At 36.0% G+C, this 27,198-nt stretch overlaps 1 protein-coding gene across 4 annotated transcripts in view; it reads left to right on the top strand.

Annotated features, from left to right (window-relative positions):
* The window catches only part of LOC106070421 (uncharacterized), a 40,206-nt gene extending 27,292 nt beyond the window's left edge, over window positions 1–12,914 (top strand). For all 4 annotated transcript variants that reach the window (XM_056008129.1, XM_056008130.1, XM_056008131.1 and 1 more), the window contains 3 exons: window positions 739–906; window positions 7,898–7,980; window positions 11,698–12,914. In XM_056008129.1, the coding sequence (XP_055864104.1) occupies window positions 739–906; window positions 7,898–7,980; window positions 11,698–11,780 (334 nt within the window). In that variant the 3' untranslated portion in view covers window positions 11,781–12,914. The remainder of the gene's footprint in view (window positions 1–738; window positions 907–7,897; window positions 7,981–11,697) is intronic.
* Window positions 12,915–27,198: the final 14,284 nt, after the last annotated feature.

Raw genomic sequence — 27,198 nt, 5'->3', positions numbered from 1 at the left:
GCCTCCATGAGATGCAAGAGGACCACTCTAACATCATCAAGGTGGCGCTTGAGTCTGTTAAGTCGTAAAGGGTTCTCTTAGAGTCGTTTTGGAGTTGTTGTTTTTTTTTAAGTTTTTTACTGGGGGATTTTTACACTACAAGTTAATCTCAGTAATGGACACGACGAAAGATATGTACACAATAAGGTTTAGTTTTAGAGTAAAAGAAAAGAAAATTATACGAAAAAAATGTGGCGGCGATCGAATGAAATCTAAAGAAAAACTGAAAAAAAAAATAAAAAAATCGGAAGGTTGGAAGAGATTTTAAAATAAGTACACAAACTTAACAATGTCAAGGACGCTATTACTGTGACCAACTAAATAATAAAACCTTACTTCTGCTACAGGCAAGGGAGCTTAGAATTGTGTTCAACAGGGCTGAAAAGTGCACCAAAATTAGTGCACGTTTTATTGAAATACTTTTCTTACAATACTTCAGTATGCCGTACATTGTGTACACCAGAAAACTTACTATTTATAGTTTTGCCTCTAGGTATACAAATCTCCACTGAAATGATTTCTTATTTTAAGTGGTTGGTAGTGGTTTACTATATTAATAATCAATTTGAAAAAATATATATATCTTTCATTACTTGTTATTTATTTATAGTGCCCTAACTATCGTTGTGTACAATTTAGAGAAGTATTATCGGAATTTAAATTGTATCAGCCAGTTTATATTTCTTCATACACTAACAGGACTGAAGATTCAGTGGGTGCTTTCGAAGAGCGTCTGCTTGGTATCTACAGACGATACTATCCCAACAATCCGATGTTACAGAGGTACCAGCCGCCCGCCAGAAATCAAGTTTCCGTCCTGTGGTGGCCTACCAAGGAGGCGCTTATGTATCCTGAAGTTAAATTTATGTAAGTCAACTATCAATCAATTATCGATTCGTGTGCCTCTTTTTAGCGACCCCCGAAAGGGGAAAAGACGCTATTAGTTTTATGTGGCCTGTCTGTCCGTCCGTCCGTAAGTTCGTCCCGTTTAGATCTCGTAAACTAGAAAAGATAGTGAAAATCTGACATCACAATATTTTAGATAATTCAAAGTTCTGATGCAATGGCTACTGTTTTCTTTTCTGAAAGCGAAAAACCTAATTTTTTAAATCAACTATGCAAGCAGTTTTTTCATAGAAATACACCACTTTTACAACTATTTACGATTAATAGCAACAAGCACTTGAGGCGCTTTGACCTCCATGTAGTAAAATACCGAAGCATAAACGCAAACGGTTGTAGATTTTGTCAAAAATTGTTGGTTTTTTTTATTTGTATTGTTAAGTTATGTAAGTTCTGTTATACAAAGTACTAGATTTACACACACATACAAAAATGTTTACTATTTTTATAAAGAGAAAAAAATCTATTTAGTATGCAGATAAGTCAAACCTAATTTAAAACAACAATTAATAAGTAGTTTTTTTATATTATCGCGTGAACTGCAGTACTACATTATGACTATAGAACAGAGATGCCCAAACTAGGACCCGCGGGCCAGATGCTCCATCCGACCCGCCTAAATATCGGCACAAAGTGAAGAAAAGTTTTTAAAAGGCTGAAAAATGTATTTATATAGGTTAGGGCTCTCGTCACTTTTTCTTGGATGGATTTCATTCCAATCTATTTTCATATTATTATTTCTTTTTTAAATGAACAAGAAGAATATTTGTTCGGTGACAAGTGTTAACAGTTGTTTTAAGTTTGTTGGATAATACCGCTGCTGTCTTGAGGTGCAATATTCTTAACATCTTGTGTGTAACACGGGGCATCAATTCGGATTCATTTTTTTTTTGTGATATTCTTTTGATATCAAAGAGAATGGTACGTATCATTTAATATTTCTGCATTAATGAAATTGGAGAGCCTAGAAACGGAAACTAAATTCTGAATGTAGAAACGTCCGGGAAAAGTGGACACATCTTTACTTTTGCGGAACATGATAATAAGCCAGCATGATTTGTACAGAAACGTGGCTGGGTTGTTTTTTTCTAATATAACAGAAAAAGTTATTTATAAAACAAAACATTTAAAAAAAACGATGGCGGCTTTGTTGTTTGAGCCACAAAGAAAAAGATTAACTTACGCCTAGTTGAGTGAGTTGAGTGAGTTGAGTGAGTTGAGTGAGTTGAGTGAGTTGAGTGAGTTGAGTGAGTTGAGTGAGTTGAGTGAGTTGAGTGAGTTGAGTGAGTTGAGTGAGTTGAGTGAGTTGAGTGAGTTGAGTGAGTTGAGTGAGTTGAGTGAGTTGAGTGAGTTGAGTGAGTTGAGCGATGGACTAGACAAAAAGAGACAAGACAATGTGTCCACGTAACTGCAAGCTACAGAGTTGCTTAAATTATGGGAAATATAAAAAAGTGTCTTTCTAGCAGTGATGAAAGAATTGGTCCTGGTGATTAAAGCAGTTAAAAACATTGCAAAACGAGTGGACCAGTGGCGTCACTAGGGGGTGCGGTCCGCACCGGGTGACACCCGTCATTTCATTGAGGAGACAATCTTTTTCAGTAATAAAACGGATGAGTTATCGCCCTGCGTATGTAGGTAGGCTAAGTAGTGCTATAGATTTCTAATAAAACTATTTAAAATGGAACTATTTGCTATTTCATTTTTTAATCTATTCGATGATGTGGCCCGCGACACGAGTGTCGGAAATTAAAACGGCCCACCGGTCGAAAATGTTTGGGCATCACTGCTATAGAACACCTAACCAAAAAAAAAAAAAAAATTGGGGGGGGGGGATTTTTTTTTTTTACGGAAATGTTTAAGTCTTGAGGAATAAGTGATTGTCCCTTTACAAAACAATTAGATCAATTAGATATTCATTATAAGACATCAGCTAGGCCAGGTTCACATCTAACTTCACATTCACTTTCACCTATCCTTTGGTCTGCTGGACCGCTGGGGCAGCCCACAAGATCTGTTAACCTTTTTTTCTTTAATATTTTCTGGCATTTGTCTTTGATAGAATTTCATTCTGAAAATATTGAAACCTGCTTTTTTACCTGCCTGGGTGGAACACTTCGGGGCCGATTTTCAGTTTGTGTTTCCACACAAACTGTCTTTGTAACCTTGTTTTTTTTTTTGTTTTTTTTTTGTTTTTCTTAAATTCTATTTCTTGTGTCCGAGACAAATATAACGATGTCAATCTTATTACTGTAATATACGAAATTAATTTAAGAAAGGTAACTCTTATTGTCAGGACACCGTTTCATTAAATTCTAAGAAGTTAATTTTTTTTAAATAATAATTTTTAAATAATGTGAAATTGCTCTCTTAGATATATTGATTTTGGTTTTTAAGTTTTATTCCTTTTCTAAATATTACAGTACATAATCACTCGTTAAGTTACATAAATTAACAGTATACTTAAACTGTAAATTAAAATTCTTTATTAGATATTGAGATTTCGGACTTATCGAGACAATACATATTCTTATTAACTACAACCAGCTGAATAATGTTAAAGGTATCCTCTATAAAAAGCGAAAAAAAAAAGTCTCAGTAATTGTAATTAATAAAACACTATCTGTTCATGAAGACCTCGGTAAAGAATAATTGGCTCGAATTTCGGACAATGTTATTAACCAAGAGTAATATACAATGTTGGCTCTGATCTAACAATGTCAGTGTTTGTCTTCTACTTTTTTTTTTGACATAGTAGTACTTTGTAAATGCCAAATAAAATGTAATCAATTTCCTGGAAAATAATAGCAGTTGGACTTTCCATTATTCGCTCTACAATATAAATCAAAACTTTTGTCACCGGAGAAGCAGTACCAGGAAAAAGAAGAAGAGGCAGACAGAGAAAGCGATGGTAGGACAAGATAAAGAATCGACGGTGGACGAATCTTGCATGGTGGTCCAACGGTCCAACAGACTAAAGGTACATGTAAACAAGCAGATATTGTGGAACATTCAAGTATGACTAGTGCGCTCAAAGAAGACCTCGTCACATGGTCCTGTGTTGTCCGGAAGTCTCGGAGTCACGAGATACGAAGCAAGGAGAGTGGCCAGGGTGAAGAAGAGCCGAACCAACAAAAAGCTGAGAGAAGAAGCAGACCTATCTGAAACTGACCAAACCCACCCATACCACGTATGCGGCCGGCTTTTTAAAGCGAGAATTGGACTTGACAGTCATCTTCGAATCCATAGGATGTGAGAAATGTGATCATCTTCGACCACGAAGGAGGAGCTATATAAAATATTGATGTAACTACAATATTACTGAATAACAAAAAAAAGTAGTATCAGTTCATCTTCCCACGAATTATAATCGTAAAGTTTTATAACACACACGGAGGCGCGGTGGTTGAGCAATAAAGCGCTTGGCTTCTGTGCCGAGGTTCCGGGTTCGAATCCTGGTGAAGGATTGGGTTTTTAATTCCGGGATCTTGGACGCCTCTGAACCCACACAGCCCTAATGGGTATCTGACATTAGTTGGGGAAAAGCAAAGGCGGTTGGTCGATGTGCTGGCCACATGACACACTCGTAAAACCGTGGGCCACTGAAACAGATGACCTTTACATCATCTGCCCTATAGATCGCAAGGTCTGAAAGGGGAACTTTACTTGTTTTTTATTTAACACAGAGACACGCCATAATTATACAATGATTTTTTTCAATTATTGAAAGCAGTTTTAAAATTTTTCCATTAAAACTAAGCTCGAATCACAATCGACCTTATCTTATTTTATCTTATTTTATCTTATATTATCTTATGAAATACAGACGTTACTTCAAAAAAGAAGATTATTACGTCCTACGCGCATCCCTAGGTTAATGTAGTTATGCATGTTTATCAATGACATTAATTCTGCTAAGTCATTGGTTTTCCTGGCTGACTCAGGCAACCCATTTCATGCTCTAAGCACTAGGGAAGAAGGAGTAGCACATTATACTTGTGACAGGCAATGGACATTCAAAATATCTGAAGAACCATCATGTGACTCGGAATATTAGCAAGTGACAGGGTTGACCAATGACATTGACTTTTCAAATTACACGACGTTTGTGGACCTCGTTTATCCCATGAGAAACATGCACATTTTGTGTAGTGTCTGTTAAGTGTGTTGTCTGTCATATGTGTTGTCTGTCATATGTGTTGTCTGTCGTATGTGTTGTCTGTCATATGTGTTGTCTGTCGTATGTGTTGTCTGTCATATGTGTTGTCTGTCGTATGTGTTGTCTGTCATATGTGTTGTCTGTCATATGTGTTGTCTGTCATATGTGTTGTCTGTCGTATGTGTTGTCTGTCGTATGTGTTGTCTGTCATATGTGTTGTCTGTCGTATGTGTTGGCTGTCGTATATGTTGTCTCTTATATGTGTTGTCTGTCATGTTTGTTGTCTGTTAAATGTGTTGTCTGTTGAATGTGTTGTCTGTCATATGTGTTGTCTGTTGAATGTGTTGTCTGTTATATGTGTTGTCTGTTGAATGTGTTGTCTGTCATATGTGTTGTCTGTCATATATGTTGTCTGTTGAATGTGTTGTCTGTCGTATGTGTTGTCTGTCATATGTGTTGTCTGTCATATGTGTTGTCTGTCATATGTGTTGTCTGTTGAATGTGTTGTCTGTCATATGTGTTGTCTGTCATATGTGTTGTATGTCATATGTGTTGTCTGTCGTATGTGTTGTCTGTCATATGTGTTGTCTGTCATATGTGTTGTCTGTCATATGTGTTGTCTGTCGTATGTGTTGTCTGTCGTATGTGTTGTCTGTCATATGTGTTGTCTGTCATATGTGTTGTCTGTCATATGTGTTGTCTGTCATATGTGTTGTCTGTTGAATGTGTTGTCTGTCATATGTGTTGTCTGTCATATGTGTTGTCTGTCATATGTGTTGTCTGTCATATGTGTTGTCTGTCATATGTGTTGTCTGTCATATGTGTTGTATGTCATATGTGTTGTCTGTCATATGTGTTGTCTGTCATATGTGTTGTCTGTTATATGTGTTGTCTGTTGAATGTGTTGTATGTTATATGTGTTGTCTGTTGAATGTGTTGTCTGTCATATGTGTTGTCTGTCATATGTGTTGTCTGTCATATGTGTTGTCTGTCATATGTGTTGTCTGTCATATGTGTTGTCTGTCATATGTGTTGTATGTCATATGTGTTGTCTGTCATATGTGTTGTCTGTCATATGTGTTGTCTGTTATATGTGTTGTCTGTTGAATGTGTTGTATGTTATATGTGTTGTCTGTTGAATGTGTTGTCTGTCATATGTGTTGTCTGTCATATGTGTTGTCTGTCATATTTTTGTCTGTTGAATGTGTTGTCTGTTTAATGTGTTGTCTGTCATATGTGTTGTCTGTTATATGTGTTGTCTATTATATGTGTTGTCTGTTGAATGTGTTGCCTCTCATATGTGTTGTTGTTTTTTTCTAAATATTCTCTCACATTCGATACAGTATTCGATACGGTATTGATCAACATGGGTTCAGTCACAAAAGCTTACCTGAAGGGGCCTAACGTCGTATTCCTGAACCCCGGGCCTATTGCTACCTTGCTACCATCTAAATATTTCAAGAGTTGCAGTGGATCTTTGTATTAATTCTGTTTATTACCTCTAGTAGATGAATATTTGTCTTCAGTCAAATAATTTATGGTTGACCCCTGTCATATTGGGATTCTTTAACACTCCCTCCCCATATTGGTACTTTCTACTATTCTGCTATTTCAATTGACTAGAAAGTACGCTTGCATCTTACCACTTCGACTAGGTTTCCCTCGGGTTCAGCTGTAAATATAAAAACACAATAACATGGTCACCACGAACCCAACAATTTTGTATTCTTGATTGCATATATCACACACCGGCCTCTGTTATTGTCCAAAGCTTATTGACTTCCGGTCATTCGCGCATACGTTCCCACTGTTATACACAAGTACATAAGTACGTAAGTAAGCATATATTATACACACACACACACATTCATTCGTGAAAACACTATTATGTAATTCGAGTTTGATTCTGTACTGCTAAAAAGTGCACACAATTTATCAACTAACTTATAAAATCTCCAACTCTTCAACGCTTTATAAATACCGTCAATATATTTACTTCTCTGTCATTAAGGAATATCTCCTATGCAGGTTAGGAGCTATTAAATGCTTTTTTTGAACACTTATCTTGTTTAATTAATTACTAAAGCTACTTCTAGATGTAATAACGCAACAAATGAGCCCATATCTGATATCTCCAGAACAAATGTACACATATATAATATCTTCTGAACAAATGTACACATATATAATATCTCTTGAACAAATGTACACATATATAATATCTCCAGAACAAATGTACACATATATAATATCTCCAGAACAAATGTACACATATATAATATCTCCAGAACAAATGTACACATATATAATATCTCCAGAACAAATGTACACATATATAATATCTCCAGAACAAATGTACACATATATAATATCTCCAGAACAAATGTACACATATATAATATCTCCAGAACAAATGTACACATATATAATATCTCCAGAACAAATGTACACATATATAATATCTCCAGAACAAATGTACACATATATAATATCTCCAGAACAAATGTACACATATATAATATCTCCAGAACAAATGTACACATATATAATATCTCCAGAACAAATGTACACATATATAATATCTCCAGAACAAATGTACACATATATAATATCTCCTGAACAAATGTACACATATATAATATCTCCAGAACAAATGTACACACATATAATATCTCCTGAACAAATGTACACATCCTTTTTTGCCTTTGTTTTGTATGTAATTCTTTATTTATCTATGGTGGTGTAGTGAAATTCTAGATATTTATTTCGACTCTGATGCGTTGTTATATTTTGTTGCAGAGCTAATTTAAAATCTATGAACAATTGGTTCAGGATCGAATCTACGTCATGGAAAGTCAATAGACCGGTTGACCAGTGGGCAAGTAAGTATTTCGTTTAAACATGCATGACTTTAAATATTTATACTGGGCTGTCTTTTGACGAGAACTTTATCTTTTCGCTTCTACTGTAGAGGCGTAGGAGGAAGGTGTTACAGACGATCTGAAGCTAAGTGTGAGGCCCAATGAATGAGAGACCTTCTTATAGTAGACTCTCTCTATTTTATTTTATTTCACTCTTCTTTCTTGACTTCTTCGCGCCTGGATTCATTACAATTCGAATTGTCTGCTGGTGCCTCTAAGTCAGCGGTTCTCAACCTTTTAATCTCGTCGACCCCTTTTCACAATCCCCCACTCTGACGCGACCCTCCTCCCACACACAGATACAGCAATAGAAGAATAGACAATACAAATCCATAGTTTCGATGGTCTTAGGCGACCCCTGGCAAACCGTCAATCGACCCCTTAGGGGGTTACGACCCACAGTTTGAGAACCCCTGCTCTAAGTGATGCGTCATTCTTTGGCATTCTTACATCAGATGGGCAAACAGATTCTATTGGCTATTCTATTAATAACAGAGGGAGATGATTTAAAGACCCGCTATGACTCTTGGTTTGTTTTCACTGGTATATTGGAGACAACATGGCAGCAAATGACTTCCAAAAGGAATATCTTGAAAACTCATACGCGCGGTGTCTGAGTGGTTAAGCGCTTCGCTTCAGAACCCAGGGTCCTGGCTTCGAATCTCGATGAAGATTGGGATTTTCTGCTTCGGGATTTTTAGGGCACCCCGAGTCCACTGTGACGATCACGCTTGTCGGGGATTATATTATCAAAGTTGATAACTCATTGAAATGAAGAAAGAAACATCTCTCTGTATTTTCTTAAATCTTCTTTAATAGACCCGGCAGACTATGGTTTTGTCTACTTTGGGTGTAGCTAAATTTGTGGGGCATATCAGGGTCTACGTAGCCATGTGAAAGAATACAGTATTATTTAAACATACCCAGCAGACTATGGTTTTGTCTACATTTGATACAGCTAAATATGTAGGTCATATCAGGGTCTGCGTAGCCATGTGGAAGAATTCAATCTTCCTTAATCTTCCAACCATCCTGACGATACCATCAATACCATCGTTTCTTGACATATAATCATTACTTCGATAAGACATAAGAAATGGTAAACAAAACGCCTGTGTGTATTGCAAGCCTCACATTCAGGGACGGACTGGCTATGTGGGCATTTGGGCAAATGCCCGGTGGGCCGGTACCCAAATGGGCCGGTAGAGCAACCGAAATGGCCGCATCGATGCCACTATGGCACGTAAGAAATTGTTTAAAGGTTTTATACTATTCTCTTCTTAAAAGGTCTCATGAGAGTCGTGTTTAAAAACAAATCTTTCACAGACTTTACATTGTTATTCCATTTTAATTGTACACATTTTCCGAAATAATGTAATAGCCTTCATACGTTGACAGTGCTACTAGTAGGCTTCATCCTTTTAGGGCCTACATACTTAGCGATTAAAAAGTTACATAAGGACTATAATTCTAATAAAGATGTAGAGTTCACTGTATGCATGCATATTAATACATTATCAAACTTGACATAATGACTTTGAGGACAGGTAGACCTAGAAATGGATGCCCATCATATGATATAGAATTTGTGGGCCGAAATGCATAGAAATGCCCTGGCCGATTTTGACACTCTGCTCACATTTGTTTAGCCTCAACGCTCCAAATACTTTCATTGCAAGATAGTAAAATTTACGTTGTCATCAAAGACTTTTTTTTTTAAAGTTGTGTACTGTCAAATAAGTCTCTATCTATAAGTTCAAAAGTATTTGTCGCGCCAAGGCATAAATCAAGCCATGACAGCAGACAGTGCATTTTTTGTCTCGTCTGACCCGACTATAAATTTAGCGATGACACAAATTGACATAGACCTCAAAGAGAGATTAACTTCTTTTTTTTATGTTAGGTCATGGCTCAGAGGTCAACCTATCTGGTACAAGGTTAGGAAATACTGTTAATCTGATTTTGGAGCAAAAAGTCGTTTTTTTGTCTTCCATTCGCGATTCTGTCTACGTTCGTTCATTCAGGGGTCCCACAATTTATGTCGTAAACGATCCATAGATTTATAATGGATGTACTTTATAAAATGTTTGAGTCTATTTTGTTGTAAAATAACAAAGTCTTGATATTAACTTCTATTCACATCATTATCCAAGACTTTTGTTTTCAGTACTCTATAAAACGCCTTAGTCCTAATGGCACATCCGGAAACATAATTTTCTTAAGCTGCCAACTCTCTGCATCTCTTACTTTTCTTAAGCTGCCAACTCCCTGCATCTCTTACTTTTCTTGTGCTGCCAACTCTCTGCATCTCTTACTTTTTCTTGTGCTGCCAACTCTCTGCATCTCTTACTTATTCTTGTGCTGCCAACTCTCTGCATCTAATACTTTTCTTGTGCTGCCAACTCTCTGCATCTCTTACTTTTTCTTGTGCTGCCAACTCTCTGCATCTCTTACTTTTCTTGTGCTGCCAACTCTCTGCATCTCTTACTTTTTCTTGTGCTGCCAACTCTCTGCATCTCTTACATTCTTACATACCTACACCCTGCAATGTTTTCATACCATATAAGGCCTGCCTTCTGCTGCTTATAATTTTACATGTGACTTTAAAGGACACTTTGACTGTCTTCAGATGTTGAGGTCGTGACTGACACACAATTTATACATTCATGTTGTTATTTTTATTTATCTCCTCCACTGTATACAGTGACAGACCCAGGGCGTGCTGCTAACTCATTAGAATAGCTAATGAATCGGTTGTTGTAAAATTGTTACATACTGCTTGACCTATCCTTTTGGTTGCACCAGAAACAAGAAGTTTTTGTTTTTTTTTTTTGGGGGGGGGGCGGGGGGGAGGGGGGAAATATTTGTAAAATTGTTTTAGTTTAAGCTTGAATTTAGCTGCTCAGTGTATCAAAGACGCCAGGGTTTGTATACTGGCCGAACAATGGATAGCTTTAAAGTGAGAGTAATAAAAAAAAAAGTATTCTAGAAATGTTTTTAGGATTCTAGAAATTGAACAATTAAAAAGATTAAGGATTTAAAAAATCTATACATTTTATAATTAAAAATTGGATGGACGCATTATTGATTAGCAAATCTTAAACCGACATAAAAGTTTTATTAGAATCTTACGTTTAAATAACTCTAGATTGAGTTGAGAAAAACCCAGGTTGTTTTTTTTTCTTGGTGCATTGCTTAACGTAAAATTAATAGTTCTCTTGCTTTTCTCAGTTTTTTAAATAAGTTCAAATCTTTCAGATTAAAGGGCAATTCTGTTGTTGTTGTGTTTTTTTTTTAAATTAAGATAAGAACAAAGACAACATTCCAAATTGTTGGTAGTCAAAAGAACTGAATTCACGTTATAAAAGGGAAACTACTGTTTCTTTTACCTATATTATTGTTTTGTTCTGTTTTACATGTTTCGGATGTTCCTTCCGAATTGAAGAATATTACATCCTAGCCCAAACATCTCAGAGGACGGTACCATTGTGGGATGGAGGAGGGCGGGGTTCGCACCCGGGACCATCGAAACGACAATAAAAAGCTCAAATCAATCGACCAGGCAGCCTTCCTCGTTAAGAGAAGCACTTCTTGCCAAGTAGATAAGGGTTTAGGATTAAACCTTCACACATTCATTAAATGTATGTCTATCTAAATCATTTTGTTTGACCTCCACAGATACGGAGCGTATGCTGACACAGTATCAAAACCTTCAGCACAACATGAGGGCCATGGAGCGACGGTTAGAACAGCCCTTGTAAATGGTTAGGGCGCTTTGACGTCATCACTTTGTTAAAGACAACTAAGGAAGACAATATGATGCCGAAGTGTACAATTTGAGAACTAGTTGCAACTTGATCGATAATTAACATCTTGTTTCAAGGACTGGGGACTAGGATTCCCTAACTTCTTAATTTGTTCAACACATAAAAACTTTCTCTCTCTCTCTCTCTCTCTCTCTCTCTCTCTCTCTCTCTGTCTGTCTCTCTCTCTCTCTCTGTCTTACATACACACTCTCACATGCACACATAGACACAATCATCTACGTTCACACTTATTAACATGCACAGCTTTTATGCACAGATGTCACAACTAAAAGAAATAGCTGAATTTAACTTTACATAACAATCATCACTTAAAACTCATTAGAATAACCTACAGTAGACAAATACTCTTCTATGCCTTTTACTTGGTAGAGGCGAATAAAAGGGAGAGAAAAAACAACAGACAAACACTATGTTGACCTAGTTTTTTCGTTTTTTTTGCATGATTGTTGAAATACAAACACTAAAGACTACAAACTTATAGACACCAAACATTTATAGATTAAGACAACTCTATTTATCAGTGGATCACTTTAAAAGAGAGTTTACGTAAGTTGTGGTTGTATCTAGATGTCATCACTTATTTATTCTTACGACTTACACCAGGAGTTGATGGATGAATCGTCCGCTGTGAATTCAAGGAAATAGATTTAAAAAATATAACAGGGAATGGATTGTACTTTTTTTTTTTTTTTTTGGGTTGACACGACGTGTAGTCGTCGCAAGCTGTCTTTTAAAGAGAAAAAAAAATGAGGATACAATATACGTCATGAGGTCAAAGTGCAAGCTATGTAGATGTTAATTATGCGTAGAGAAATTGAGAACGAGGCTGTGTCGCTTCAAAAGGTTCCTTGTTTTATTGCTAGATGTGGTTGTTTGGGAATGGACCACTTGCAACCTTTGCACTTTGAACTCTCGCTAGATTATCTTTATCCCTGGTGTTTGTGTTTTGTATTCGATTCATGATTTTAAAAGACCAATTTGTATGTTAACAAAAAAATGACAGTATTTTTTTTTCTGGGTATTTTGTGAAAATTAAATTAAGGCATTAAATGTGACCTTGACCTCGTTTGATTGTGTTTATTATTACATTTGTAGTGTTTATATGGAGTTTATTATTACATTTGTAGTGTTGATATGGAGTTTATTGTACTAGCATTGTTTTTTTGTATGTTTTGAAAATGTTTTTGTTCGTTTGGTAATGAATCCAACAACAACGGTTCTGTCAATTTTTATTGTCGTGTTTTGGTGTTGTTGTTGTTGGTGGTGGTCAATTAGTTATTGTTGTTGTTGGCATTAATGTTGTTGTTGGTGGTGATGATGATGTAGTTATTGTAGTTGTTGTTATTGTTGTTTGTGGTTGGTGGTGGTTGTGGGAGTGATGGTGTGTGTTGTTGTTGAGGTTGTCGTTGGTGGTGGTGTTGTTGTTTGTAAACTAAATTATTTCTTTGTGTTTCTAGAGGTTTCACTTTATTACTTGACAAATAGCTGGCGTTGACAGCGAGATAAAACGACTAACTTCCCAACCTAGATGTCGATGATCTTGCCATTGTAGTTCACGCGTTAATATGAAAGACTACTTATTAATTTTTGTTTAAAATTCTGTCCAACTTATATGCATACTAAATAGATCTTTTTCTGTTTAAAAAAACAACAACATTTTCTTTGGTAAATGTAGTAGTTAGTATGACAGAACTTACTTAACATAGCAAAACAAATGTAAAAAAAACAAACAATTTGACACAAAATCTAAAACCGTTTACATAAATGTGTTATAAATATTGTTCATAGTCATCTCCACTACTAAAGAGCCTCCCGTATTTGTTACTTTTAATAGTGAATAGTTGTAAAAGTGGTGGGTTTTTTTATGAAAAATCTGCTTGCATATGTAATTTTAAAAATTAGATGGTTCACTTTCGGAAAAGAAAAAAGTAGCCGTTGCATCAGAACTTTAAATGATCTAAAATATCAGAAGCAGTTCTTCTTCTTCTTCTTCATCGTTCTCATCAGAAGCAGTGATATAAGCCTTGTAATAATGTAGTATAATTGATATGTTATGGACCTATTCATTTCTATTCCCGAGCTCATGAAACGTATTCTCGCGTGAAATACGCCTTAAGGTTGCCAAAGAACTACAAACAGGAAGTTGTTTACATTCTAGTAGATTCCAATTTCTACATAGAAGAATAATTTAACGAAAGGGAGATTATTCATTTCCTGTAGAAGACAAATCTTGAACTTTCGGCTTAGAAAAAACTCTATATAGAAGAGAGGACTTTATTTCGGGGGGGGGGGTGAAAATTGAGTTTATTGATTTTTAAGCTTCATATTAAATCTATAATTGTAAACTGTTCATTAAATTTTTATTTTATAACTGCATTATTGCTAGATAGTTAACATGATTCTGTACAAGAATGATTAAAATATTTTATTTCGTCAAGAGGACTTCTTTCTCTTCTCACCTACATATCTATTTTCGGTATACAGTTGGATATTGGAGCTTCAGATATTACTTTAGAAAATATAAAGACATATCCACAACACCGTTCAATTGTAACACTTCTAATTATAATTAAAGATAGAAAAGTATAGAGAAAATATATAGTCGCAACGATAATTCAGTTAATATTAATATTAGCTTGTAATGGATTACGAGTCATTGTTATACAATGACCTTCTAACTATTGTAAAAAAAAACAACGCAAGCCTAAAATATATGGCCATATTACAAGATTCAAGGGGCTCGCATAGACCTTCCTTCAGAGAACAGTACCAGGAAAAAGAAGAAGAGGCAGACAGAGAAAGCGATGAGAGGACAACATAAATTAATGGACGGGCTTACCATTGATAAAGGCTTTAAACAAGGCAAAATACAGGGAGGAATGGAGAAAGACGGTCGACAAATCCTACTTGGTGCCCCAACGGTCCAACAGACTAAGGAGGCAAAGGTAAAGGTTACACGTGTTCTAGTACTCAAAATCGGATTTTTACCTTTAATCTTGTTTCTAAAGTCAATGTCTTCAACAGGATACTGGCGATCAGGGCCGGTCCTAACAATGGCGGGGCCCTATGCGAAACTCATTGCGCGGGGCCTAGTCTGGATGGGAATAAGGATAATAAGTGAAAATTAAGATTTTGTATTAGAAAAAAAAATCGACTTTGAATTGTATTTATTCTTTACTAAGAACAAAATTGCGATCAAATTAACTTTAATTTACGAACCTTGCAACCTATGGCATATTTATATGCCAGTGACTATAAAAGTAAATAAAGAAATGTAACTTCCGATTAAGGTGACAATTCGCCCGATTATTACTTTTTATTACATGAAAGCTGACAATGCCTTTTTTTCTTTTATCGCGCGTAGGATTGGCGTTTTCCGCAATGAATGACACCCTCAAATGACAATTTTGACTATTTTTCAGGAGATTTTTATGAGTTTTCAGGAGATTTTTAAAAATTTAGGAGATTTCCATGAATTTTTTCGTATATACTCTGCAATTTAATAATTACACCAAGAATTAGAGCGGGGCCTATGAAAGCGCGGGGCACTGATGATGTCCCTGTCTTTAACAGGACACCGGTGATGCCCCAATCTTCAATAGGCTATTTACGATACGAAGCAAGGAGCGTGGCCAGCGAGAAAGGGCGCCGAAAAAGCTGAGAGAAGAAGCAGGCCTATCTGTAACTGACCAAACATACACATGCCACGTTTGCGGCCGGCTTTTTAAATCAAGGAATGGACTTTGCAGTCATATTTGAGATCAGAAGGACCACGAAGAAGGAGCCATATATGATACCCCAGTCTTCAACATGACACTTAGAATGCCCAATATAGTACACACACCTTGTCAAACATAATACAAAAACTGATGAAGATGCATAAAATACTCTTGATAACCCTTTCTATGTTTAAACGGTAGTTAATCACCAGTATTTTAACATGGCATCAGGGAACTAAACAAGAGAGATTGTTAAACTAGGAACGCTACACTTAACAAACAACGCCAACACTATAACGCCAGATTCACGGGTCAATTTATTTACACACTTTGTTTACACACATGACACATTATATTCCAACATGGTTAGAGTGGCTAGAGAAACAATGTCAAGAAACTGAGGAGGGGCTGGACCAGGGCGGACTGGGGGTCAAAATCGGCCAGAGCATTTATATACAATGCGGCCCACTAATTGTATGCAAAATAATGGGCGTTCAATAATATCTGTCCTCAAAAGCATTTTGTAAAGTTTAAGAATGTATCGAAAGTAATTAATAATTAATAATTTATTTTACCTTACCTATACATCCACCTATCTCTTAGTTTGTTGGACCGTTGGGGCAGCATGCAAGATTCGTCGACCGTCTTTCTCCACTCCTCTCTATCTTTTGCCTCAGAACCTCTTTCAATGGCCGGCCCGTCCATTCTTTTATGTTGTCCTCCCATCGCTTTCTCTGTCTGCCTCTTCTTGTTTTTCCTGGTACTGTTCCCTTAAATTCTTTTCGAGCCCCGAAGATCTTGTAATATGGACATACATTTTAAGCTTGCGTTTTTTTACTAGAATTAGCAGGTCATCGTGGGGTCCGATCGCTGCAGGTGACCCTGTCTCTTATCTCTTGGTTTGTGATGCGGTCTTTGGGGACAGGTTCAAAACGACAGTTGGAGTAAGACAAGGCTGCCTACTTTCACCAACTTTCTTCAATATCTTCCTTGAAAGGATAATGGAAGATGCTCTAGAGCAGTGATGCCCAACCTAATTTGACCTACGGGCCATTTTAATTTCCGACACTCGTGTTGCGGGCCACATGACCGAAAAGGTACAAAAACGAAATGAAGTCGACCTGAAACTATTTGATTAAAAACTTACATCAATGATTAGACATTTTTTATTTTTTTTTACTGCGGGTAATTTTTTTATGTCTTTTTAGTAAATATTCTTATAAAGTCTTCAATTTCTTGGCTTAGTTTAACCATCTTTTATTCGCGGCTCAAACCTAGGATGCAGTCCAATTTGTTTCATGATGCCATTTATATGTTGCTCTTTTTTTTTTTTTTTTTTTGAAACAGCTACACTTTCTTTACAAATCAAATATGGTGGCTTATTATCACGTTGCAGACAAAATAGTAGAGATATGCTCACTTTGCCAGGTAGATTCTACATTCCCATTTCATAAACGAACAAATGTTAATTAAAAGGTTAATAGTGAAGGCCCTTACGTACGAAAAGATACATATTTAAACATTTTTTTTTTATGAAAGGGGGATATTCTACACTTTGTGCTGACGTTTCAGCGGGCCGGATAGAACCACGTCGCCGGAGTGATGTGACCCGCGAACCGTATTTTGGACATCACTAAGCTAGATCATTATTTTTTCTATTATACGGGCAAAGAAAAAGAGTGCTCTGCCCTTGATAACGTAATGCTACCTAATTTAAAATTAATGAATATTTAGCTATTTAGTCCTAAAATCGCACTTTCTAATGTTAACAGACTGCTACGTTCGATCCAAAACAAAAAAAAAATCATTAAATATGAATAATTTTGGATACTCGACCTTGTAATGAACATGAAAAACTGATTTTTTTTTTACCACTCGCTAATGGTTCTATGTCGGCGACTACAAGATAACAGAGCCTGTATACACAAGCCTCCCCCACAGTTTCAGAATGACCGAGTACTGACAACACACCATCCATAAAAACGTCTGTGTGTATGTGTCCCAGAACTGTTGGACTTTACTAGGAAATAAAGACATTGACCTCAAAACTTCGGGGATCATGCATTTCGTGTGAGATGTAAGCCCATGTGGGTTGTGTGCGGACTTTCATACGTCTAGGGCAGGAAAAAGGACAAGCAAATGAAAGCAAGAACTATGAACAATTTCTGAACAAAGTTTTTACATTTGTTGTTGTTATACAATGAAATTCGTTATTTTTTTTATTATTTTTTTTTTGGAATGTATCTTTTGCAAAATTAACGAGAAAAAAGTGTTGATTAACTCTGCATCAAGTTTAACATATCAGGGTTTAACATATCAGGGTTTAACATATCAGGGTTTAACATATCAGGTGGAAGTGTGGCAAATATCAAGTTCTACATAAGTGCTTTTCATTAAACTAAGAAGAAAAAACTAAATTCTTCCATTTAAAGCTTGTATTAAATGTGTTTGGATCAGCCATGTTATTAAATTTGTAATAGATCCAGACTCTGGAGGGCTATGAAGGTACTGTAAGCATTGGAGGAAGAAGAATTACTAACTTGCGCTTCGCAGACGACATTGATGGTCTAGCAGGGACAGAAGAAGAACTAGCTGACCTGGTGATACGCATCAAGACTAACGCAGCATATGGTGTGCAAATAAATGCCGAAAAAAAAAAAAAAACAAATTATGACAAATAGCCAACAGGGCTTTAAAAGGGGCATCAGTATTGGAGGTGAAAAGCTGACTAGTGTTAACAGCTTCAAATGTGAATGTACACTTTGGTTTATTATAGTTATAATGTTTTTTTGTTTGGTGTAATGCACAAATTGTATGACAAATTTCCATACGGACAATAAAAATTATTATTATTATTATTATTCAAATACCTTAAAGCTATTGTCTCAGAACGAAACCCGAACTACTGACCCGAATTGCAGAGTCCACAGCAGCCCTTTCAGAACTTAAAATAATATGGAAAGACAAAGGCTTAGCCCTCGGCACCAAAATCCGACTGATGCGCTCCCTGGTCATGGCCACATTTTTATATGCTTATGTGTCTTGGACGCTGACTACAGAGCTAGAGAGGAGGATCCTAGCAATGGAATTGAGATGCTACAGAAGGATTCTAGGTATCACATTCAAAGACAGCATCAATAATGTATTAGATGATTTTAAAAAAGAACTTTAAATGAATAAAGTATGACACTTGGAATTGGGAAATTTCTTTTTATGAAAAATTCCTGCTACCATATACAATAATATACATTAACATATACAAGTACTTGACATTCACATTCAAGGCATTGTCGACTGGTCCGGTCATATTGTTGGACACGACTCGTTGTCAACATCATCTTCATGAGAGACAACACAAAAAGCCAAATGATGGACGTCCAACAATGGACCTGCAACTTTCTCTTGGTTTCTGCTAAAGATAACTTCTGATTGGGAAGAGTGCAGAAATTTTGTGACGCTAACCGTAACAGCATCCTACAGATAACATTTAAGGGTAAGATGATGATAAAAATATTATTTAAAAAATGATAAAATAGGTAAGCACAGTATATTGCAAATTTAGTTATTTATTAATTCAAAATAAATATTTAAAACTTTATGAATTAAAAATTCCGTAACAGAGAATCGAACTCTATATCTTTGGAATGGAAAGCCAATGTTCTACGCCAGTGATGCCCAAAATACGGCCCGCGGGCCACATCCGGCCCGCAACGTGGTTCCATCCGGCCCGCCTAAACCTAGGCAAAAAGTGTAGCGTCGATGTTTTATAAGACAACAGTTAAACAACATTTTGAAATAAATATGGGAATAAATATGGGAATACCAAAAAGAGACAAAAAAAGAGTCGGTGGTAAAGCTAGCTACATTGTTGGATACATGTTAAATAGAGAAATGAAGTTATTTTTCTGACGATATACTTCAAATTAAAGTGCTAGATCCATGGGTTTTTCCGAAAAATAGTTTCAGGTAAATTTTATTTCTTTTGTATCTTTTCGGTCATCTGGCCCGGGACGCGAGGGTCTGAAATTAAAATGGCCCGCAGGTCAAAATAGACTGGCCATCCCTGTTATACGCAGATGCCTAAGGACAATCAACGTCATCGATAGTCGAGGTTATTTTAATTAGTTATGTTGTGTATTCAGAGGTTCTGCTGTAGATACAAAGATGGAAAATGACGACACGTTTTAACCTATTGGTTTAGAATTAGTTTTTTAATTAAAGAACACAAAAGCTTATATTTAATGTGCTTCAATTGCAAATAGGTTGTGTACCTTTAATTATACCTGTTTACAGTATTGTTTTTCCAAGAGAGCTAATCGAGTAATATATTTTATCTAATTTCGTTTCACGATTGCATCCCTTGGAATAGGTAAACTTCTGTTGTAGAGATGCGTCAATGAGGAGACATTTTACAAATAAATAAACTTTAAAATATCTATATTTATTTTGTATCTATTAAACTCTAGAATTATAGTTTTTAACGTATGTCTATTACTTATATATTATAAAAAAGGAAATTCTAAACTGTATTGGAATTTTAAAGTTTAAATCTAACCTTTTACTTTCTATAAATCGTTACTAAATCTGAATTGTTTCAAGACTTTCTGTAGAATAATAATTCTTTTATTTTTAACTATTACCTTATATATATATATATATATATATATATATATATATATATATATATATATATATATATATATATGTAGAGGCAATAACATATTATATTAAACATTTCCTATTATCACTATTACATGTATATTTTTTTTATTGTAAGTTGTGAAGTAAATCTAATATATAAAATAAAAATATGAGAGTGCAAAACTTTGACTGTGAGTCCACAATATTTTCATTATATCAGTCTAGACATTCAGATTGTTAATTTCAACACTTAAAACAGTAATGAACATGTTTCTACAATGTATATGACTGCTATATGATGGACCTTCGTTCCGTCGTCCCACTATTCTCAGGTTCAAACCCTGCCCGCTGCCATTCACGTTGTCCTGCTGGAGGTATGGACTAGAACCTAGATTTTCTTTAACTCAGAAGGAACATTCGAAACGTTTAACATGCTAGTCCATTCATAACTGCTTGTTGATGACAACTGCTAGGTGCTCTAGAAACCATTGATTGATCCCAAACTAGTATCTACTCCTCACCACCATACAATGGTATGGTTTGAACGCAATCTGTTGCAGACAAGTCAGGTTTTAAAAGTGTTGTATGTAGGATACACATTGGCTACACAACTACCAGGTTGATTCACGCTGCTAGTTACGTTGCTATGGAATTCATGTGCGCATTTATAATTGCACCATGAGAAAAGGGGAGCGGATGGTTTTGGTTATGTAGCCTCAGAAGTTTCTGATGAAACCACGAGGTGGTCTGTCGTAATTCAAGTGAAATAAAGGGACTGGTGTGAAAGTTGAAGCGGAGACTAATCAGAGACGTGAGCAGTAAAGACGTATATTTGTAGTGAGTAGGATTTTTTTTAATTATCATTTCATTAGTGTTACTAATACATCTTATTTCAATCTATGTATATTTTTTTTTTAAGTTTGATTCAAGTTTGTTTACAATTAAAACTGTTCAAATGTATTCATAGTTCTGTATTAAGAATGGTATAAGCCTAAGTCGGTTAGTTGTACTATATGAGTGTAGCAACAAACCAACAACAGAGCAACAACAAGCATGTTATCTCTATTTGATTCAGAACATGTTTATATGAATGTCTTCCATTAGCTCCTCCTTCGTTGTTCACGGTAAGCATGTTTCTCATATCCTATGAACTCGAAGATGAACACATTTCTCAGATGGTATGAACTCGAAGCTGAACACATTTCTCAGATGGTATGAACTCGAAGATGAACACATTTCTCAGATGTTATGAACTCGAAGATGACTGTTAAGTCCGATTCTTGCTTTATAAAGCTGGCCACAAACATGGTTCAATACTTCATTTGGTCTATCATAGCATATTTTTAAGCAGGCCCGCAATCAGCCATATTTGGGCTTCAGACCATTAGGGTTCCCCCACCCAAATGCCTAAAGCCTTAGAAATAAGTATTGCTGCATCTTAAAACAAAAACGCGAAAGGGCCTCCAGACTAGAGTCCTTTTGTCCCCCACCCCTCTCCCAATCGGCGTCGGACCTGTTGTAAGATCGACTTTTCAATATTGAATAACCAATTTGACACATACAGTCAGACTAGAGTCTTCTATTTGTTTAACAAGTATTTCTTATTATTGATTGATTAGTTGATAAATGTAAAGATCAGTCTGATATTGACTGACGTTCCAGTGAGGGTGGGCTCGTTGAAACAATAATGTGTTAGTAAAGGTGTTACTGTCTCTCTGGCGTCTATGTTCTTAAGATTTCAGAAGGAAGGAGTCACTGAACATAAAATAAACTCAAAACAGTCGAAGGTGTAACAGATTTTCAGCTCGGAAATTTATTTTGAGCCATTTTTTTTTAACAAGGGAGACTATCTAGTAATGTTTATAAATTCATTGATTGTCCCCCTTATATTGCTTTTCGAAATGTATGCCCTAATGGTAGCTAATAATTAAAATAATAAGGAAGTCTAACATTTTAATATATCGGTTTAATCTGTACTATTAAAAAAGTTTTATTCAAGCACTTCCGTACTTCATATAACACTATAGATACGTATAGAGTAATAATAATAAAAATAATTCAATTTAACAAACACCAAATATATTTCTTATTATTATTCTCTTCTAGTAATTTTGTTACAATATTTATGTTTTAAAAATGTGCGTAACAATGTAACGGTCGTGATGCTGGAGTAATTTTAATTATAAATGATTGCTACCATAAAATTGAAAATGACGAAAAGAAGACTCAAAATGACCCCCGGTGGACAAAGGCCTTGCGTCAGATGGGGCAAAGCACTTCACTCATCCTTACAAAGTATAATCGAAGATAATGTTTTATTATTATTAGTCTGGTGTTGCGTTCAACCACTAACCAACATCTCTCTTCACTTGTGATTGTAAAACATATTTTTAAAAGTTATTTAAATCTTTAATACTACAGTTTGAGAATCAGCGAGATAGTAGATTTAAGTTAAAATCTAACCATGGCTTGGATTATTTGTAATAACAAATAAATATTGATCGAAAAAAAATAATTAAAAAATGGTATAAAAACATATTTAAAAAACTTTGCAAACAAATGAAAAACTTATTCTCAAAATGTCAGAAAATAAAGGGGGAAAGAGTCCATAATAACTGTTCTCAAAATTTAAAACCTTACACAAAAAGTTATCAGACAGCTGCAGAGTGAATACATAAACAAATTAATATCTAAGGATAGCAATAAAAATATATCGGTCTTACATTAAATCTAAGAAAAATCGAAATAATAAGAGTAGCCTTATTAAAAGAAGAAGATAATTTAACACATAATGATACTGAAACTAAAGCTAACATTCTAAATAACTACTTTACATCAGAATTCTCAGCCAAGAAATATTGCTTAATTTAAATTAAGAAATAATAATAATAGGGCGTGTCTTCGAGTCCGAAGATTAGTGAGGAATGCAGTATTCCCGTGGCTGCGCAGCCCCAGCCGTGACCTACATATTTTGCCACATCCAGGGCAAGCATAACCATTGTATTGTCCGCAGGTGGTCGAATTAGATTATCCTTCGCCGTCTGCGTTTTTCCTCGGCAGAGGATTTTCTTTTGGTCTCAAATGTGTATCCAGCGGCCTTCGTGAGTGACCTCCAGCTGTCTCGTTCTGAGGCCGCATGCAGCTAAGAAATAGATATACAAGAAAGTGGGATCCAAAAACTACAGGCTAACATTAAACCAAATAAATTATCTGGACATGGTGGTACTTCTACTAGATTACTCAAACAAATGCGTCCTGTTGTAAACTCCTCAACTTAAAAAACAAAAAGGCACGAATCTAGAACGAACGCCAATTAGAGCCGTGAGATTCATAACAATCGAATATCCACATGGATGGTTGCCTGGTCGTGTGGTTTGCGCGCTGGTCTGTCATTTGGATTTATCGATGGTCCCGGGTTGAAACCCTGCCCGCTCCCATCCCCCGTCGTCCTGCGGAAGGTTTGAACTAGGAAGTAAATTATCTTCAACTCTGAAGGAACTTCCGAAACATGGAAAACATTTTTTTAACATCTGGTTTTAGAGCAGGGTTTCTCAACCTGTGGATCACGACCCCCCTTAGGGGTCGATTGACGATTTGCCAGGGATCGCCAGAGACCATCGAAAAAATGAATAGTTTTGTCTATTATTCTATTGCTGTGTGTCTGAGCGGAGGGGGTGGGGTCGCGGCAGAGTGTGGGATTGTAAAGAGGGGTCGCCGAGCTAAAAGGTTGAGAACCGCTGTTTTATAGTAACACGTTCAGTAAAAATCACTGGATTTAGAGACTCTTCGGGATAGTCGAGTTAAAAGTAAAGTAGATATTACATAAAAAAAAACATAATCTTCAAATATGATATAAAACCTAATACAATTCTATAAAAGATATTTTTTAAGAAGTACATATCTTATTCCATATGACAAATTGATTGAAGTACTCCTTCTTCACTAGCACTATTAGGGTATGGAATGGGTTGCCTGAAACAGCCAGGCAAACCAGCAACTTGGCAATAACTTGGCAAATTTTACGTCACGTGGATGCACGACTAGATTGACACGTAAATACGAGTAGGAAGTAATTATCTTCTCTGTTGAAGTGACGTCTATAATGTATAAGATAAGAAGATAATATTATTTTCAGTGCTCTTTTTTTTTTTAATAACTTCATTTTATAGACTATGTTTGATAAGACTTACTTCCGGTATTTCAAAATTTAACTTAAGTTTTTTAAAATTCTACAGTTTCTGAGCTTAACACCGTCCTGGTCACACAATACCCTTACACAAAATGTGCCTCACATTGGCGAAACTCTGAACACGCAGAAATTTAAAAATGTTGAAGTTGACTTCTGATAAAAGTCTCCATTTTATAAAAAAAAAAAAAAAAAGGGAGAGGCAGGGGACTTAATTTCGTTCAATTCTTGACAAGTGACGTATTCAACCAGTGGTCTTAAGTCAAAGACGTGATTATCTTCCTTACTCAGAGGAGGTGGGGGGGAGGCGGGGGGCGCAATCTCAGAGTCGTAAATCTTGTTCATGAACCAAGCTGCATCTGTGCCAGCACAATAATCTTGTCAATGACTTGTCTCAATGAGGCGGCCTCCAGTCTGCACCCTCATCACACTCAGCGCGCCCATTACATATAATATGAAGTTCGTTCATTAGGTGTTTGTACAAGTTCTTATTGCTTACCGTATCCTTGTTAACTATTGTTGGTACAGTCATGCTTTGATAACGATTTGACTTACGTCAAGAACTTTTCCCCAACTAATGTCAGATACCCATTAGAGCTGGGTGTACTCAGAAGCGCCCAAATATCCCGAAGTTAAAAATCCCAGTCTTCACCAGGATTCGAACCCGGGACACCAAGCGCTTTAGCGCTCAGCCACCGCGCTTCCTCAACTCGAGTATAAACTAATTTTAAGCATTTTTTTTTAAAGTTACGCTAGTCTAGGATTTAATTTTTTAAAAAATTGAGTCAAAAGCTGCAGAATTTAGTATAAAAATAAAAAGGTTTTTGGTTAATAGAATATTGTAGAAGATTGAATCTAAAGATCTCCCCCTAAAGAGAACACTATATGTACTAGTAAGCTGGCAGGGGGAAACTATATTGTTCGTCTTGCTGGCCTAGAGTTTCAAGAGCCCTTCAGCTTAACTTTTTCCGACAATTTCATTATAGTTTAATTAACACCCTCGTGTAATATAACCACAGAATCATTAAGAATCCCCAGGCTCGTTTAGGATTCGAACTAGAGACCATTGATTTGGCAGCCAAGCGATTTACGACTCGCCCTCCCTTCAAATCAGATTATAAAGATTACAAGATGAAATAGACTAGTGTCTCGAGCCGTGTGTCTACATTTTGACATTGACTTGTCACAAGAAAGGTCTTGAACTGGGAGTCTCATTCAACCTTAGAGAAAGATCAATTTTTAAACATTCTCCTTTTAGGCTAAACAAGCCCTAGAGTTCTTTTGTAGTTTTAATCTCAAAACAGCAATATTTTGGTATACATTAGATTGTCAAGGCATTGATTTCTCATTTGCTATATTCATTCATTATTACTCTAAAAGACTTTAGGCTTGCTGTCCCGTTAGCACTCATAATTATGTTTGAAAAAAAAACCCAGTAAAGTTCCCCTTCTAGAACTTGCGATATATAGGCAGATGTTAAGGTTATCTGTTTCTGTGTCCAACGATTGACAAACATAAAGGGTGCCTGATACTCCACTCTTAATCTGAATAAATACAAGAAAGATTTGATTATAATATAACTGATGATCTTCTCCTTATCTTATATAATACAGACGTTACTTCAAAAAAGAAGATGATTACGTCCTACGCGTCATGCATTTAGTCATGCATATTAACCAATGACTTAAATTCTGCCAAGTCACTGCTTTCCCTGGCTAGCTCAGGCAACCCATTCCATGCTCTAATAGCACTAGGGAAGAAGGAGTATTTGTACAAATTGGTCCTAGCATATGGGACGAGGAATGCTCCATTAACTTTGTGTCTTTCTGAGTATTTTATTAAATTTTGTTTTTGTATTTGAAGATTATGGTTCAATGTTTTATGTATAATTGCTACTTTACTTTTTACTGTCCTGAAGGCTTTCTAAATTTAGTGATTTTAGTAAAGGTGTTACTCTAGTCAAATGTGAATATTCGTTTGTTATGAATCTCACTGCTCTATTTTGTTTAGATAGTCGAGAAATGAGAGGAAAGACTTGGATACTAACTGATAATGGCGATTTTCTGATGTTTGTTGGATACGACGACTGGAATGACACTAGAGAAGAACAAAAAAAAAATCTTTAGCGTCAGATGGTCGCCAGACGCCAAGGCAGTAAATCTTCAGTTGCGTTTGATATTCATTTCCCTTTTAACCTTCCGTAATACGGTATTATCTGAGAGAAAAGAAAAGAGGCGGGAGGAAATAACACACCGCAGCTCCGTATAAATGTCATACATAAATGAATTTTTGTTACCTTCTCATGTAGTGATTCTAGAATAAAACTAATACCATACATTGATCAAAGATCGTTAAAAAGAACTGCACATCTCCTTCAAGAGCCACACACATCACCAACATGAACCACACACATCACCAACATAAACCACACACATCTACCTCAAGAACCACACATATTACCAACATAAACCACACACATCTACCTCAAGAACCACACATATTACCAACATAAACCACACACATCTACCTCAAGAACCACACATATTACCAACATAAACCACACACATCTACCTCAAGAACCACACATATTACCAACATAAACCACACACATCTACCTCAAGAACCACACATATTACCAACATAAACCACACACATCTACCTCAAGAACCACACATATTACCAACATAAACCACACACATCTACCTCAAGAACCACACATATTACCAACATAAACCACACACATCTACCTCAAGAACCACACATATTACCAACATAAACCACACACATCTACCTCAAGAACCACACA

This window comes from Biomphalaria glabrata, chromosome 13, assembly GCF_947242115.1.
Source record: "Biomphalaria glabrata chromosome 13, xgBioGlab47.1, whole genome shotgun sequence".
Taxonomy (NCBI): Eukaryota; Metazoa; Mollusca; class Gastropoda; family Planorbidae; genus Biomphalaria; species Biomphalaria glabrata.
The sequence above is the reverse complement of the archived record's forward strand: the minus strand, read 5'-3'. Positions and strand labels throughout refer to the sequence as shown.